This window comes from Sylvia atricapilla, chromosome 14 (assembly GCF_009819655.1).
Source record: "Sylvia atricapilla isolate bSylAtr1 chromosome 14, bSylAtr1.pri, whole genome shotgun sequence".
Lineage (NCBI taxonomy): Eukaryota > Metazoa > Chordata > Aves > Passeriformes > Sylviidae > Sylvia > Sylvia atricapilla.
Genome location: NC_089153.1, coordinates 11342383 through 11354241, shown reverse-complemented (window position 1 = coordinate 11354241; position 11859 = coordinate 11342383). Strand labels below are relative to the sequence as shown.

The following is an 11859-nucleotide window of genomic DNA, read 5'->3' as shown; positions in this document are numbered from 1 at the left end:
CAGAAGGCAGCTCCTCCAAAGTGCTGTGCAAATCTGACTGTCCCCCAGCGAGGGGGGCACGGGATGATTTCCAGCCTCCCCCAGGGAGTTCTGGCTCAGCACTTGGATTTGCTCACAGGGATCAGAAATGCTGCTGAGCCTTCCTGGGAGATAAACGCCTGGAAACCCCACTAGGGCAGTGTGTGTGCATGGGGCTATGTGCGTTTGTGTGTGTGTCCTCTCACCTTTGCTCTCCCCATCACCTTTCCCAGTCCCGCCTCCTTGAGCCACCTCCCGGAGCTGAGCAGGGCCCGCAGCGATGGAGCCACAGAAACGCATCGAGCACAAGCAGCGCTTCTAAAATCTGGTCACAGGAAGGAGCAGAGCAGGATGACACATGTGGGAGAAGCCTGATCCGGTTAACCTGCCGGGTTTTGTGCTCCATCAGCCGAGTGCTGCCAGCAGCATCCCCGCAGAGATGGAGCTGAGCCGAGCAGCCCCGGGCTCCCGGCAGCAGGGGATGCCTCTCCTCGCTGGAGATCACCGCTAGATGGTGGCACGGCACAAAAAGTACGAACGAGTATGGAACGGCCGCTGGACTGTGATCCCTATCTGAAAATCCCTGGGTCTGCCGAGATGCGCTCAGGAATCAATCAGACGGAATCAAACCCACTCGGCTCCCCGTCACAGTGTGGGTGTAATAGAAGGTGCTGCTGTGCTGCTCTCTGTGCCCTGACTGTGGCTGGCGGGGCGGAGAAGGAATCCTGCAGGAGAGAAACACAGACAGCACCTGCAGTGGAGAAATGGAGACATCATCAATCCCACCACTCAAATCACTGGAAATACCTCAAGAATAAGATGTTTTCTGGGTTTGTTGTTTCTCAGGGCATCTAAAGACATCTCAGCTCCTCCAGAAGAAAGTTTAGAGGCCGGTAACATGACAGGAGGTTCCACTGATGAATGTAATTCAATTTTTAAAAATCTTTTATTGAAGAAACACAACAGCTGTGGAAGGACAAACCTGTTTTAGGTGACTCGGGCTGCTGGCAGGACAGGAGGTTTCATGTGACCCCAGGCAGGAGAAGGTTTTCAAGTGATGGCAGTGCTGCCCTCACTGAGATCTGCAACATGCAAAATGCTCAGCTCTGCAGCCTCTCTGTGTGGTGTGTCCAGAAGGGACCAACCCACACCAATATTCAGGCACTTTGGGACATGTGATGCATGATGCATGATGAAAAATGTATCCATGCAAAGATACTATTTAATCAGAGGCAGATCAGTGACATCAGAAATAAAAATGTTTACATCATTTTAAATAAATAGCCTGGGATGAATTCCCAGAGGAGGTAGCCAGCAAGTTGTCATCATGGTTTGGAATTCTGAGACTTCAAAGTATATTTGAGGAAAGTCTGTACTGGGACAGAACTCTCCCTATCTATGCTGGCCCTGAGTGACCACTGCCAGTGAAGCCAGGACCATGTCATAGCCTAGAAACTCCCAGCAAAGGCTCCCAGGAATCATTTCCCAGTTTAATTAAACTCCCAATGAAACCTAAATCCCTCTAAGCTTTTGCAAAGGCTCCCAGCAGGACTCCACCCATGTTCCCAGGTGGATGGAGAGCTCAGGTCCTGCAAGCAAGCCTTGTGCCCCAGGACGATGTGCTACAGCTGCCCTCACAGCAGCTGGTTCCTCACCTGAAAAGGGCAAGACAGAGCCAGGAGCTCACAGAAAATCTGTGTGCATCAGTAACAGTGTTGGCACACCTAGCCACCTCCAGTTGCTGTGTGAGCTGCAGTCAAGACAACTGCTGTGGGTGTAACTATTCCAACCCAACTGTCAAGTTAATACAAAACCAGCTCATTAATATTTCATGGCATTATCTTCACTGGTATGGTAGTGGCTGCTTGCTGTAATGCATAGGAGGTTAATGGGCTGGGGGATGTAATTAGAGAACACAAATCATCTGGAATCTGGCACAAATCAGGTCAAAACATTTTCCTTTCCTAAGCTTTTAGTGACAAACATGGAAACACAGAATGGTTTGGAATGGAAGGGACCTTAGAGATCATCTTGTTTCACCCCCCTGCCATGGGCAGAGACATCCTCCACTAAACCAGGTTGCTCCAAGCCCTGTCCAACCTGGCCTTGAACACTTCTAGGAACCCACAACCTCTCTGGGCAACCTGTGCCTCAGCACACTCACGATAAAGCATTTCTTCATAATCTAAATCTCTCCTCTTAATTTAAAACTGCTCCTCCTTGTCCCATTCAATATCTGCCCTGTAAAAAGTCACTCTCCCACACGCAAGAGAGGAGCAGTTCTTCCAGGTTGTTGATGCACCTTCAAGGAGGACCTGCAGTGAGGTGTGGAGATGCTCAGTGCCAGGTTAACTGTATCCCCCAGCCCTGGCAAGAGCCAACAAGCTTCAAAAATGCCCAGAGGAGCATCACCTGTTACACTTACCCAACTCTGCTAAACTGCACAGATTTCCCAAAAACTGGAAGCATTCCAAAAAGACCAAAACTAACAAACATAAAACCAAACCACGAAATAACTGTTAGCATTTATATCTCAGACACTCAACCAAGCCGTGCAGAACTAACAACTGATGTTTTCCTCTGCAGCTCAGGCACTGCTGCTGTTGCTGTTCTCTTTTGCCATTAATCCCATTTGGTGACAGTTTTCATGCACCCAGGAATGCTGATTCACTGCACCCTTGGGGAGTATAAATACAGGAAACTGGGATGATTTATCTGGAACCATCCTCACAAGTGCTTGGGAGAAACCAATGGCATTGTTTCAACAAGCATTCAAAGTTGCACCTTGTTTCTTTTAAATTAAAATTTTTCGAAGACACAGCTGATGAAAGAAGAAACCAAATGCCTGTGGTTGAGGTGAAAAAAAGGATGTATATTATACTTGTCCCTCTCATCTGGTATGTTCTATTCAGTCCATCAAACCTTTGAGAAGAAGGCAACTCCAGCAGGGAGGAGGGACTTATCAGGGCAGAGGAACCATCTTGAAGACTCTTTTTAAAGATAATGTATTCATGCACATCTGCACATGTGGAGTTTATTTCCAGATCAGTGATCTCCCTCACAAGATGTTTTTCCCAAGCTCCGTACTGCAGCTGCTTGGCATAGTTGGTGTCTGAGGGTTTTTTCCTTTTGATGGTAATCATGTTTCCTACAAGCAAGAAGGAAAAAATGAAGCTCTGAGCTACTTCAGCATGATCCCAGCTGATCATTGCTGTTGGGAATTTAATGCATGAAGGTTGTGGGTCATTTCAGCTAAATTCAGCTGTTTGGCACCAGACGTCCAGACAAACAGCTTAAGCTTACATACCTGTTATAGTGAAATGCTAAGCAATGGCTATTTCCAGGAAAAAAAATAATCTGCTTGGAACCATATCCTGAAGGGATGCACAAGTCTGTTTAGCTGCTTATTTCTTTTTACTGGAGATAAAGGAAAAACCTGAATAATGAGTGTGGGCTTGGGTGACTAAATCAGCTGTTACAGCCAATTCCAGCCTGAATGCTGGTAACACAGAATATTTGCATTAAAAAGAAAGCAGTCATTTTAAATCCAGGATTTCTGCCTTTCTCTTCATCCCTCCAGCAGGTCAGGAAAGGCGTTGTGGGGAGCAGCAAGGCTCAGAAATGCAGTCATACTCCCTGGGCACACAGGAATGCTGTGTGGGATGGCTATTCCCCAGGAAAGAGCAGCAGCTGTTGGGGCTGCCTCTGAGGACAGCGTTGGGAAATAAATACAGAAGGAAGATTCTGCTGCAACATAACAATTCATCTCCCCACACAACGTGATGCTGCAAGAGAGGCTGTGAGAGGGACGCTGGGGCTACTCCAGAATTGCAATCCGTTGGCAGCAGGTTAATAAAGCAGGAAACTAAGGCAAGTCTCCCCTGCCCAGGGACCCACAAGGCTGGATGCTGCCAGCTTTCCTGGTAAACCAATTTGCTGTGATGCCCTTGTGTGGTCTGAGAGAAACACGAAGAGGGATGAAACTGGGAGCAGCGGGAGAGGGGCTTGGTGGAGCAGAGCCCTGGGAGGCACCATGAGGGCTGGCTGCTGCTGTGCCTCCATAGCAACATGGATGTACAGCCCAGCCCAGGGATGTTCAACTCAATCCTGGCAGGTACAGCTCGGCCCAGGGATGTAGAGCTCAGCCCAGGAGGATACAGTTCAGCCTAGGGATGTACAGCTTGGCCTAGGATGTAGGGCCTAATCCAGGGATGTACAGGCTCGGCCCAGGGTGTACAGCTCAATCCCGGGGTGTACAGCTCAATCTGGGATGTACAGCTCAATCCCGGGGTGTACAGCTCAATCTGGGATGTACAGCTCAGTCCCGGGAATGTACAGCTCAATCCTGGATGTACAGCTCAATCCCGGGATGAACAGCTCAATCCTGGATGTACAGCTCAGCCCAGGGATGCTCAGCTCAGAGCAGAATGGGAGCATGGACAGAGGAGAGAAGAGAGCAGCACTAACGAAGCTGCAAACCCCCACTGCCTCTTGGGCAAACCAGCACAAATTTGTTCACAAAATAAGGCAGAGAAGGAAGAAAAACAGCCGCAAACCCTAAGGATTCCCCTTCCAGCAGTAAAGCCTGAAGGAACTAGGGCTCCCCTTTGCCCACGGCAGCCCGGAGCACAGGCAGCCCTTCCCCTGCCGCAGCACGGCCCCGGCGCCCGGTGCCCTCCGCCCGGGGATTGCCGGCAGCCACGGCCGGGCCGCAGGGATGTGGGATGGCCGGGGCCGGGCCGGCCGGTGCCCGCGGGCTGCCCCGGTGCCTCGGCGCCCGCCGGCTGCGGCTCGGGCAGGGCAGGCAGCCAGGGGATATATTTAGCAACAGCAACAAAACAGGCAGTGGGATCAGCTGACTGAGGCAGGGAGCTGGCGCATGGGTTAGCGTGAGCACATCTCCCGTGCTGGGAGCAGGGAGCGGGGAGCGGGGCAGAGCCGTGCCGCCAGCGGAGCCCACAGCCGCCCGTGGCCGCAGCCCGCAGGTAAGGGGAGAGGGCGTGGGCAGGGGCTGTGTGCTGGGGGGCCCCAGGAATACCTCTGAGGGGGGCTGGCAGCCGGCGTGCTCAAGGCGTGGCGGAAGGGAAGCCGCAGGGCAGCGGGCGCTGCTCCTCGGGGCCGCAGGTGACGGGGAGGTGACCCCAGCGCCGAGCCCAGGGCCCGGGGGACCGCATCCCGCCGGGACCTGACCCATCCCATCATCGGAGGAGTTTTACTGCGAATGGGTAATTTAATTTCCTTCCGGGGGAAGGGCGCGTTGGCAGGACTTGGTTACTGCTTAGCGCTATCGTGATTTAACACGATGTGCCCGCGCCCCTCGCCGGGAGCATCGGCCGCTCTCATTGCGGGGCCTGGGGTGACACTGCCGAGCTCAGGCCAGGGCTGGCACGGAGGGAAGGGAGGAACAAGCCTTTTCTTTAAGGCTTGAAGACGTGAGAGAAACAGAGCAGGCGGGGAAAAGGCTAATAAAAAGGCCCTAAGGTTTAAAACAAGCGTCTCCTGCTGTCAGGTCAGCACATCCCAGTTTGGCTGGCTTTACCAGTAGCACCCGAGAAGAACCAGTGAGGGCCAGCAGCAGCCTGGGGAGGGATGGGCACCCAGAGAGCTCTGCCCTGGGCTGGAGCTGCTCATTTGTGCTCCGTGTGCGAGCTGCGGCTTTGCAGGGAGGTTCAACAAAGCCAGAATGACAAGCAAGGCATTAAAATAGCTAGCAAGGCACTTTTGTGTTTAATCACACAACAAAGCTATATTGTGTCTGCAGATTAGTCACATACAAATTTCACTGGGGGAAGCAGTAAAAAAAAAAAAAAAAGGAAAAAAAAAATCCAGGCTATGTGGTCATTTCTTCCAGAAGGAGAGATAAGCAAAGCACAGTGGGGAGTGTTTGGAGAGGAAAAAAAAAAATCTGTACAGTTAGAAAACACTGCAGCACAAAATATACTGAAATACTTGTAATTCAATATATTTAACTGAGTAACGGGAGCAGTTTGATGGAAATTCATCACAAAAAAGGAATTGAGGATGACTATTTGAACATAAAGGACATGAATTAAATCCCTTTGACCCTATGTAAGCACTCAGGGGAGGACCTGCCTCTCTATAGCTACATTTACAAGCTGTGGACAAAAGTGACCCTGTACAGTCTCACCTACACCTTCTAGTAGAGACCACTGTAATGTTGCTTTATTTGGGTGGTGCTCCCCACAGGGGAAGGGCAGCTCCTCTCCTGTTGGGTTCAGCTCCTTCCTGCTTGGACTAAGGGTGAAGCCAGAGCCCTGTCACAGTGAACAGGCATGGAGCATTAAACAAGGAGAGCAGTTTGTGCCTTGCTGCTCCAGCAAGGGCAGTGAGACCAGCTCACGCCCTTGCCCTACACTTCCCCAGCTATGCTCCCTTGCATTGCTTCAGGAGGGAGCATCATTGCTGATCTCCTTAATGAACCTTCTATTTACTGCCACATTTAATGACTTGGCTTCTTTGGTACATTTATGAAGCTCTTTATGAAGCCATGGATATAAAAGTACTGCGAGCAAACTTATAAAATGCAGTTTTTGTTAACAGCCATGTTTACCACAAGAAGACATCAGGTGGCTCAGGTAGAAACAAGCCCAGGATTTCTTTGCCACGGCGAGTTTCCACACACTGATCATGTCTGCTCTGTTCTTTGCAGCCATGGCACCCCGGGTCAGACTGAGCCTTTCAAAGCCTCTCCCAACCATACGGGAAACCCACGAGGAGGCGATGGAGGATCCAAGCAGCAACCCAAAACGTGCTGGAAGTGCTGCAGCCAGCCCAGACGCGTACTCCAGTGATGACTACATCCAATCTATCTGCCATCTCGCCAGACCCACCTTCCCAGCCCTTCTGGAAAGCAGACGTAAGGGCCAGGACAGAATGACCCTAAAGACCCTTGAAGATGTGTCAGGTTCTCCACCGCTTGTGGGGACCCAGCAGGAAAGGTCAAAATATAAATTGACCAACTTCATCTCGAATGTGGTGCCACTGGGAAAAGTCTCACCTGCAGAAATCGACTTTTGGTCCAGAGAGGACCCCCTAGAGCAAATTTACACCAACGCAGGAAATCTTTGCTCCTCCAAGGCTTCTTCCTATGGTGAAAGTGCCAGCACTGGTTACTCACAGTGCAACTCTTCTGCCCCAAATGATGACCTTCATCCCACAAACCTGGAAGAAAAAAACACAGGGAAAACCAGTTTTCCACGAGTGTTCAGTTTTCCAAGGCTTCCCTCCCCAAGACCAGTTCAGAAAGAAGCTGTATGCTCAGAGCTGAGGTATCTCAGAAAGGAAGAGGGAACAGTTTTAGGGAATAGCCACAGTCAGAAAGAAAATGGCCCTATGATCATTAACACTGAAGGGCTGTTGGCACCTCCAGCCAGAGGGAAGGTTGTAGGAAACCCAGCCCTGCCCTGCTCTGCAAGAAGGCAAAATTTGTTCAATATAGCAGATATAAATGAAAAAGCAGGAAGAGAAACTTCTCAGTGTGACAAAAATGTCATGGGTGATGTTCCCACTAAGCAGAGATACTTCGAGTCTTTCCAGGTACCTAAAAAAGCCACCATCCATAACTGGATTTCAGAGCACAGATGCATCTGGAAAGAAGCAAAGATAAAAGCTTGTTTGCTCCCAGCCATTGCTGAAGTGTGAAGAAGTAGCTGCTTAGAATAATTTTATTCACAAGATATAACCACCCTGTGCTCTAGCAGCTCTCCCTGGAGACCTCACACAGAAAACATGGCTTGAACATGCATGCGAGTCAGGCAGACTCTTGTGATCCATCATATCCCTCATCCGTGGGCAAAGGGACAATTCAGAGTCTCATCTGCTAAGGAAACAGCAATCAGTTCTCATTTTGGAAAGGCAACAGTTCATAAAGCATCTCCTCCCACCTACAGCCTAGAACTGCCCTGAGCACGAAGAAAAGCTGGAGAGAGCTGGAGAGAACATAAATCCCATCTGTGCTGGAGAAGAAGTGGGAACACTGAAATACCAGTGCTTTCCAGCCAATGCCAAGCAGCCAGATGTTGCTGACACTTGGGAACAGTTATTCGAAAAGGAGCCCTTTGCCCAAGGCTTGGACAGTACGAAATGCACTCTCTCTGTCACACCATTTACTGGAAGACCCATCATAGATCCCTGCCTCTGCACCAGGATCCCACTGGAGAGGTCATCCATTAGAGCAGTAGCATAAAGAAATATTCCTTAAAAATCATAAGGAGCCCTTTATGAGGATTTGCTGGAGGGTAACGTGGAGAATATTACAACTCCTTGGGTGGGGATTTCCCTGGTGCTTAGCCTGGCACAACTCCTGTTCCCTTTACTCCTGGACTTACCCCTGGCAGGAGGAGAGCTGGGAGCCCTGGTATTGCCATGGCAGTGCTGTGGCTGTTGTGGAGCCAGCTGAAAAGAAACAGGCCTCATGTTGGACTCTGCACTGTCAGAGCCAGGCTGCACACCACGGGCACCCATGGGATTTGCTGCTCAGGTGCAGGAGCCCCATGAGCCCACACAGAGCTCTGCAGGCTCAGAAGAGCAGCCTTGGCTCAGGGGCAGCCTAGGGATGCTGAGCTGCTGCTCATAGAACCTGAATGTAAAATAGTAACTCGTGTTTCCCTTCTTACCTGTGCTTCTGTATTCTCACCTACCTGACCACGCTGATGATGTTGACTGAGCTTCACTTTGTGCTGCGAGACTGAAACATGGAAAAAGCAAATGTGCATGTTCCAACCATCCTGCACACAGCGTATACAAACAATTCATGTTGCTGGTATTGCTACATGGGATGTCTGTAGGACAAGAAGCATCCCCACAAGGCTGGGAGGTCCTGGCATGGGTAGTGGACACAATGTCCCTCACTGCCACACAAAGGCTTCTCCATCAGAGAAGCTGCCATTGGCACCTTCTCCTGCAGTCAGAGCAACCTCACATACCCGTGTCTGGTGCCACACTCTCCTCACCCACCTGTGTCTGGTGCCACACTCTGTAGCCAGTCAGGAGATGTAGCTGGGAAAGCTGCAAAGCAATACCAGCCTAATTATTGCTACTACTAGGAATAAATGTTTTGGCACAGCAGAGAGCAGAGGGACCAGGCTGTTTGCTCAACAGCAGCTAAGATGAGAAACAGCATTGGAAAGCTGCAATTATAAAAATGCTCACCAGTGATTTCCAAACCACCCTCAAGCAGATTAAATGAAAAAGCAACTTCTCAGTACCAACATGCGTGTAAATATGCTCAAAGGATCAAAAGGTGAGAGTGTTTGAGCTTCTCATCCTCACATCTCTTACCTCAGATTTTTTTCTTCTGTTGAAACTCATTAGTGTTATGGAGCCGAGCTGCTTCTCAGCTCTGTTTTTGAAATTACCACACAGCAAGTACAGAAGTGAAGGTGGCTCCAGCATTCATTAAAGCTGATGGAGAAAGTTGAGTCCAGGAGGTCCCAGCCTGCTCTTCCTCCTCCACACCTGTCCCTCCCTTCTCAGGAAAATGCTGGGGTTCAAGTGATGCTTGTCCTCACTGCTCTGCTGTAATTTAAATTTCTCTCCATGTGACTATTTATGATTCTAATGCCTAACAAGTCTTGTGCCAACTGCATGTATCACTGCTTTTGACAGAGGAAACAAATAAAATCCTTCCATCCAGTTGTTGTTTCCATTCTGCATTCCACAGGGGATTTTTAGTGCTGGGCTTATCCACAGCACATGGGCTGTGACTTGCCATTCAAACACCTTCTCACTCTACCAGGTCACCAAAGGCCTTCACACCTCACCCCTTCAGCAGCTGCTGCCCAGGACTGTGATTCCTTCTCAGCTGCCACATAATCCTGCAGGTCTCTACATCCCTGAAACCCATCACCTTTTCTCTCCAGAGCAGAGGCACAGCAGCAGATGAGAGCCACAACCCAGGGCACACTGGGGAAAGCCTCCAACTCCTCCAATGTAGGGCTGGGGGCAGGTTGTGGGGGCTGGGGTGGTGGCAGGGTTGGGCTCAGAGCTGGGGACATTTAAAAACACAGTGTCAGTTCCAGGTTTGCTCAGCAGCAGCTGTTATGTGCCCATGGAGCACCAGGAGATTGGAGTTGGGTTTGGAGCAAAGAAACTTTGGAGCAAACTGCCTCTTTCTGCAGAATACTTTTTCTTTAGTGAAAGCTGAGATTCTACTCAAGCAACTGGGTTTGGCAAGAGGAGCCAAAGCTGCTAAGATGCAGCAAAGATGGGGCCAAAGAGACATGAGCAAATTGAGGTCATAGAAGTGGCAAGGCAGGGGAGGGAGGAGGGAAATTTAGGGTTTGTGGTGCCAGTGAGAGAGCAGGACAGCTCCCAGCAGGAAAGGGATGCTGGGTGGCAGGGCCAGGAGCCCCAGGCTGAGGAATTCCAGCTGTGCAGTAGAAGCTCTGACAGGTAAAAGAAGAAATGCTGGTTTAATGCTGCAAGATGGAGGCAGCAGATAGGGAAGGTTGTTTCTATTCAGGTTCACTTAAATCCCGTTTTGAAAAGCACAGTCCTCACCTTCTCCACCATCAGTTCTGTTGGAAATGACCATGTTGGTCCTTGTGAAATCACTGCAGAATTAAATATGCACCAGTTCCCTGGATGAGGCACTTCTGCAGCTACACAACATCACCCACCACCTGCAGATGTGCTTTGGGCTGGTTCAGGGAGGGAATGGGGATCACTCCCCTGTCACAACCTCTCTGCCCCCCAGCTGCTGAGGGAGCCTGCAGTCCTACTAAAGGAAAAAAAAATTGGATGCTGTTGGGTGGGATAATGTGGTCTGTAGTTACACAGCACTTCTCTCCCCGTCCACCCCATGGATGCACACTGGGGCCATCAGAAAATGCTCTCCCTCTCTCCCTCTCTGCAGAACAGCCCCTGAGGAATCACTGGTCAGGGTAAGCCTGTAGAAGTTGCTGCCTGTTCAGAAGTGCTACCAGACAAGAAAGAAAACCTTATTGAGGAATGTAGGTCACAGAGAGAGATAAAAGCTGTGCTGCTTCCATGGCCAATCTCATGGCAGGCTCTGCATTTGAAGTCACCAGCAGAAAAATCTCATTTATTGAGATCATCAGAACTGCCAAAGGGATTTGGATTAATTTGAATGGGGAATTGGTATCCAAATCCCACCGGCAGCTTTCAGTCTCAGACTTTACACCCAGCTCACAAGCAAACTGTGAGCTAACATGGCAATTTTGCTTGCATGATCATGCAGCCTCTTCCTGCTGCAAACAGTAAATGCATTTGGACACAGAGAATCATGACCAGAATTTACAAACCAGAGATGGCAAGGCAGAAAGAAAACTGTCCCACTCTTTGCTCAGATTCTTGTCTTTTAGATGACAGACATACCCATCAGCTGAAACCAAAGATGAGGGAGCAGCAGCTCCACGAGCCTGTCTCTGGTGATCAGACCTGTGCAGTGCAGGAGCTGGTCAGAAGCTCCTCCAGCACAGGGAGCCTCACCCACCCAGGAGGGGCCTTTCTGTGCCCACACAGACATCTCTTGAGAGATGCTGATAAACAACCCAAAATCTGAGCCAGTGCAGACAAGGATATGACATGAATGGGGCTCTATCAACCAGGGATTGTCATGTGAGAGACAAGGGGAACAGATCGAGGGGAGATGCTGGAGGGGTGTGAGCAAGGTTAGCAAAATCAGTTTCTAAAAAGGTCTTTAACTTTGAAGTTAGGACTGAAGCAGCTATTTTTGATTTCAGAAAAAAATCCAACTCTTAAAGCTCCAAGGAAACCTTAAAGCTCACACCTTTTAAGGAGATCAGACCGGAGCCCAGGGCAAAACCAGGATGCCTCAGCTGACAGCAGGGGCTCTGT

The 11859-nt window shown here is 50.0% G+C and overlaps 1 protein-coding gene across 1 annotated transcript; it reads left to right on the top strand.

Moving 5' to 3' along the window:
- The first annotated feature begins 4920 nt into the window (after positions 1–4920).
- Positions 4921–8861, top strand: LOC136367469 (uncharacterized). The gene is made up of 2 exons (XM_066329111.1): positions 4921–5003; positions 6689–8861. The coding sequence occupies exon 2, from the start codon at positions 6691–6693 to the stop codon at positions 7678–7680; it is 990 nt and encodes a 329-aa protein (XP_066185208.1). The 5' UTR covers positions 4921–5003; positions 6689–6690; the 3' UTR covers positions 7681–8861.
- Positions 8862–11859: the final 2998 nt, after the last annotated feature.

What these genes read in the sequence shown, in the direction of transcription:
- LOC136367469 (XM_066329111.1), top strand. Translation starts at nt 6,691, where the DNA reads ATGGCACCCCGGGTCAGACTGAGCCTTTCAAAGCCTCTCCCAACCATA.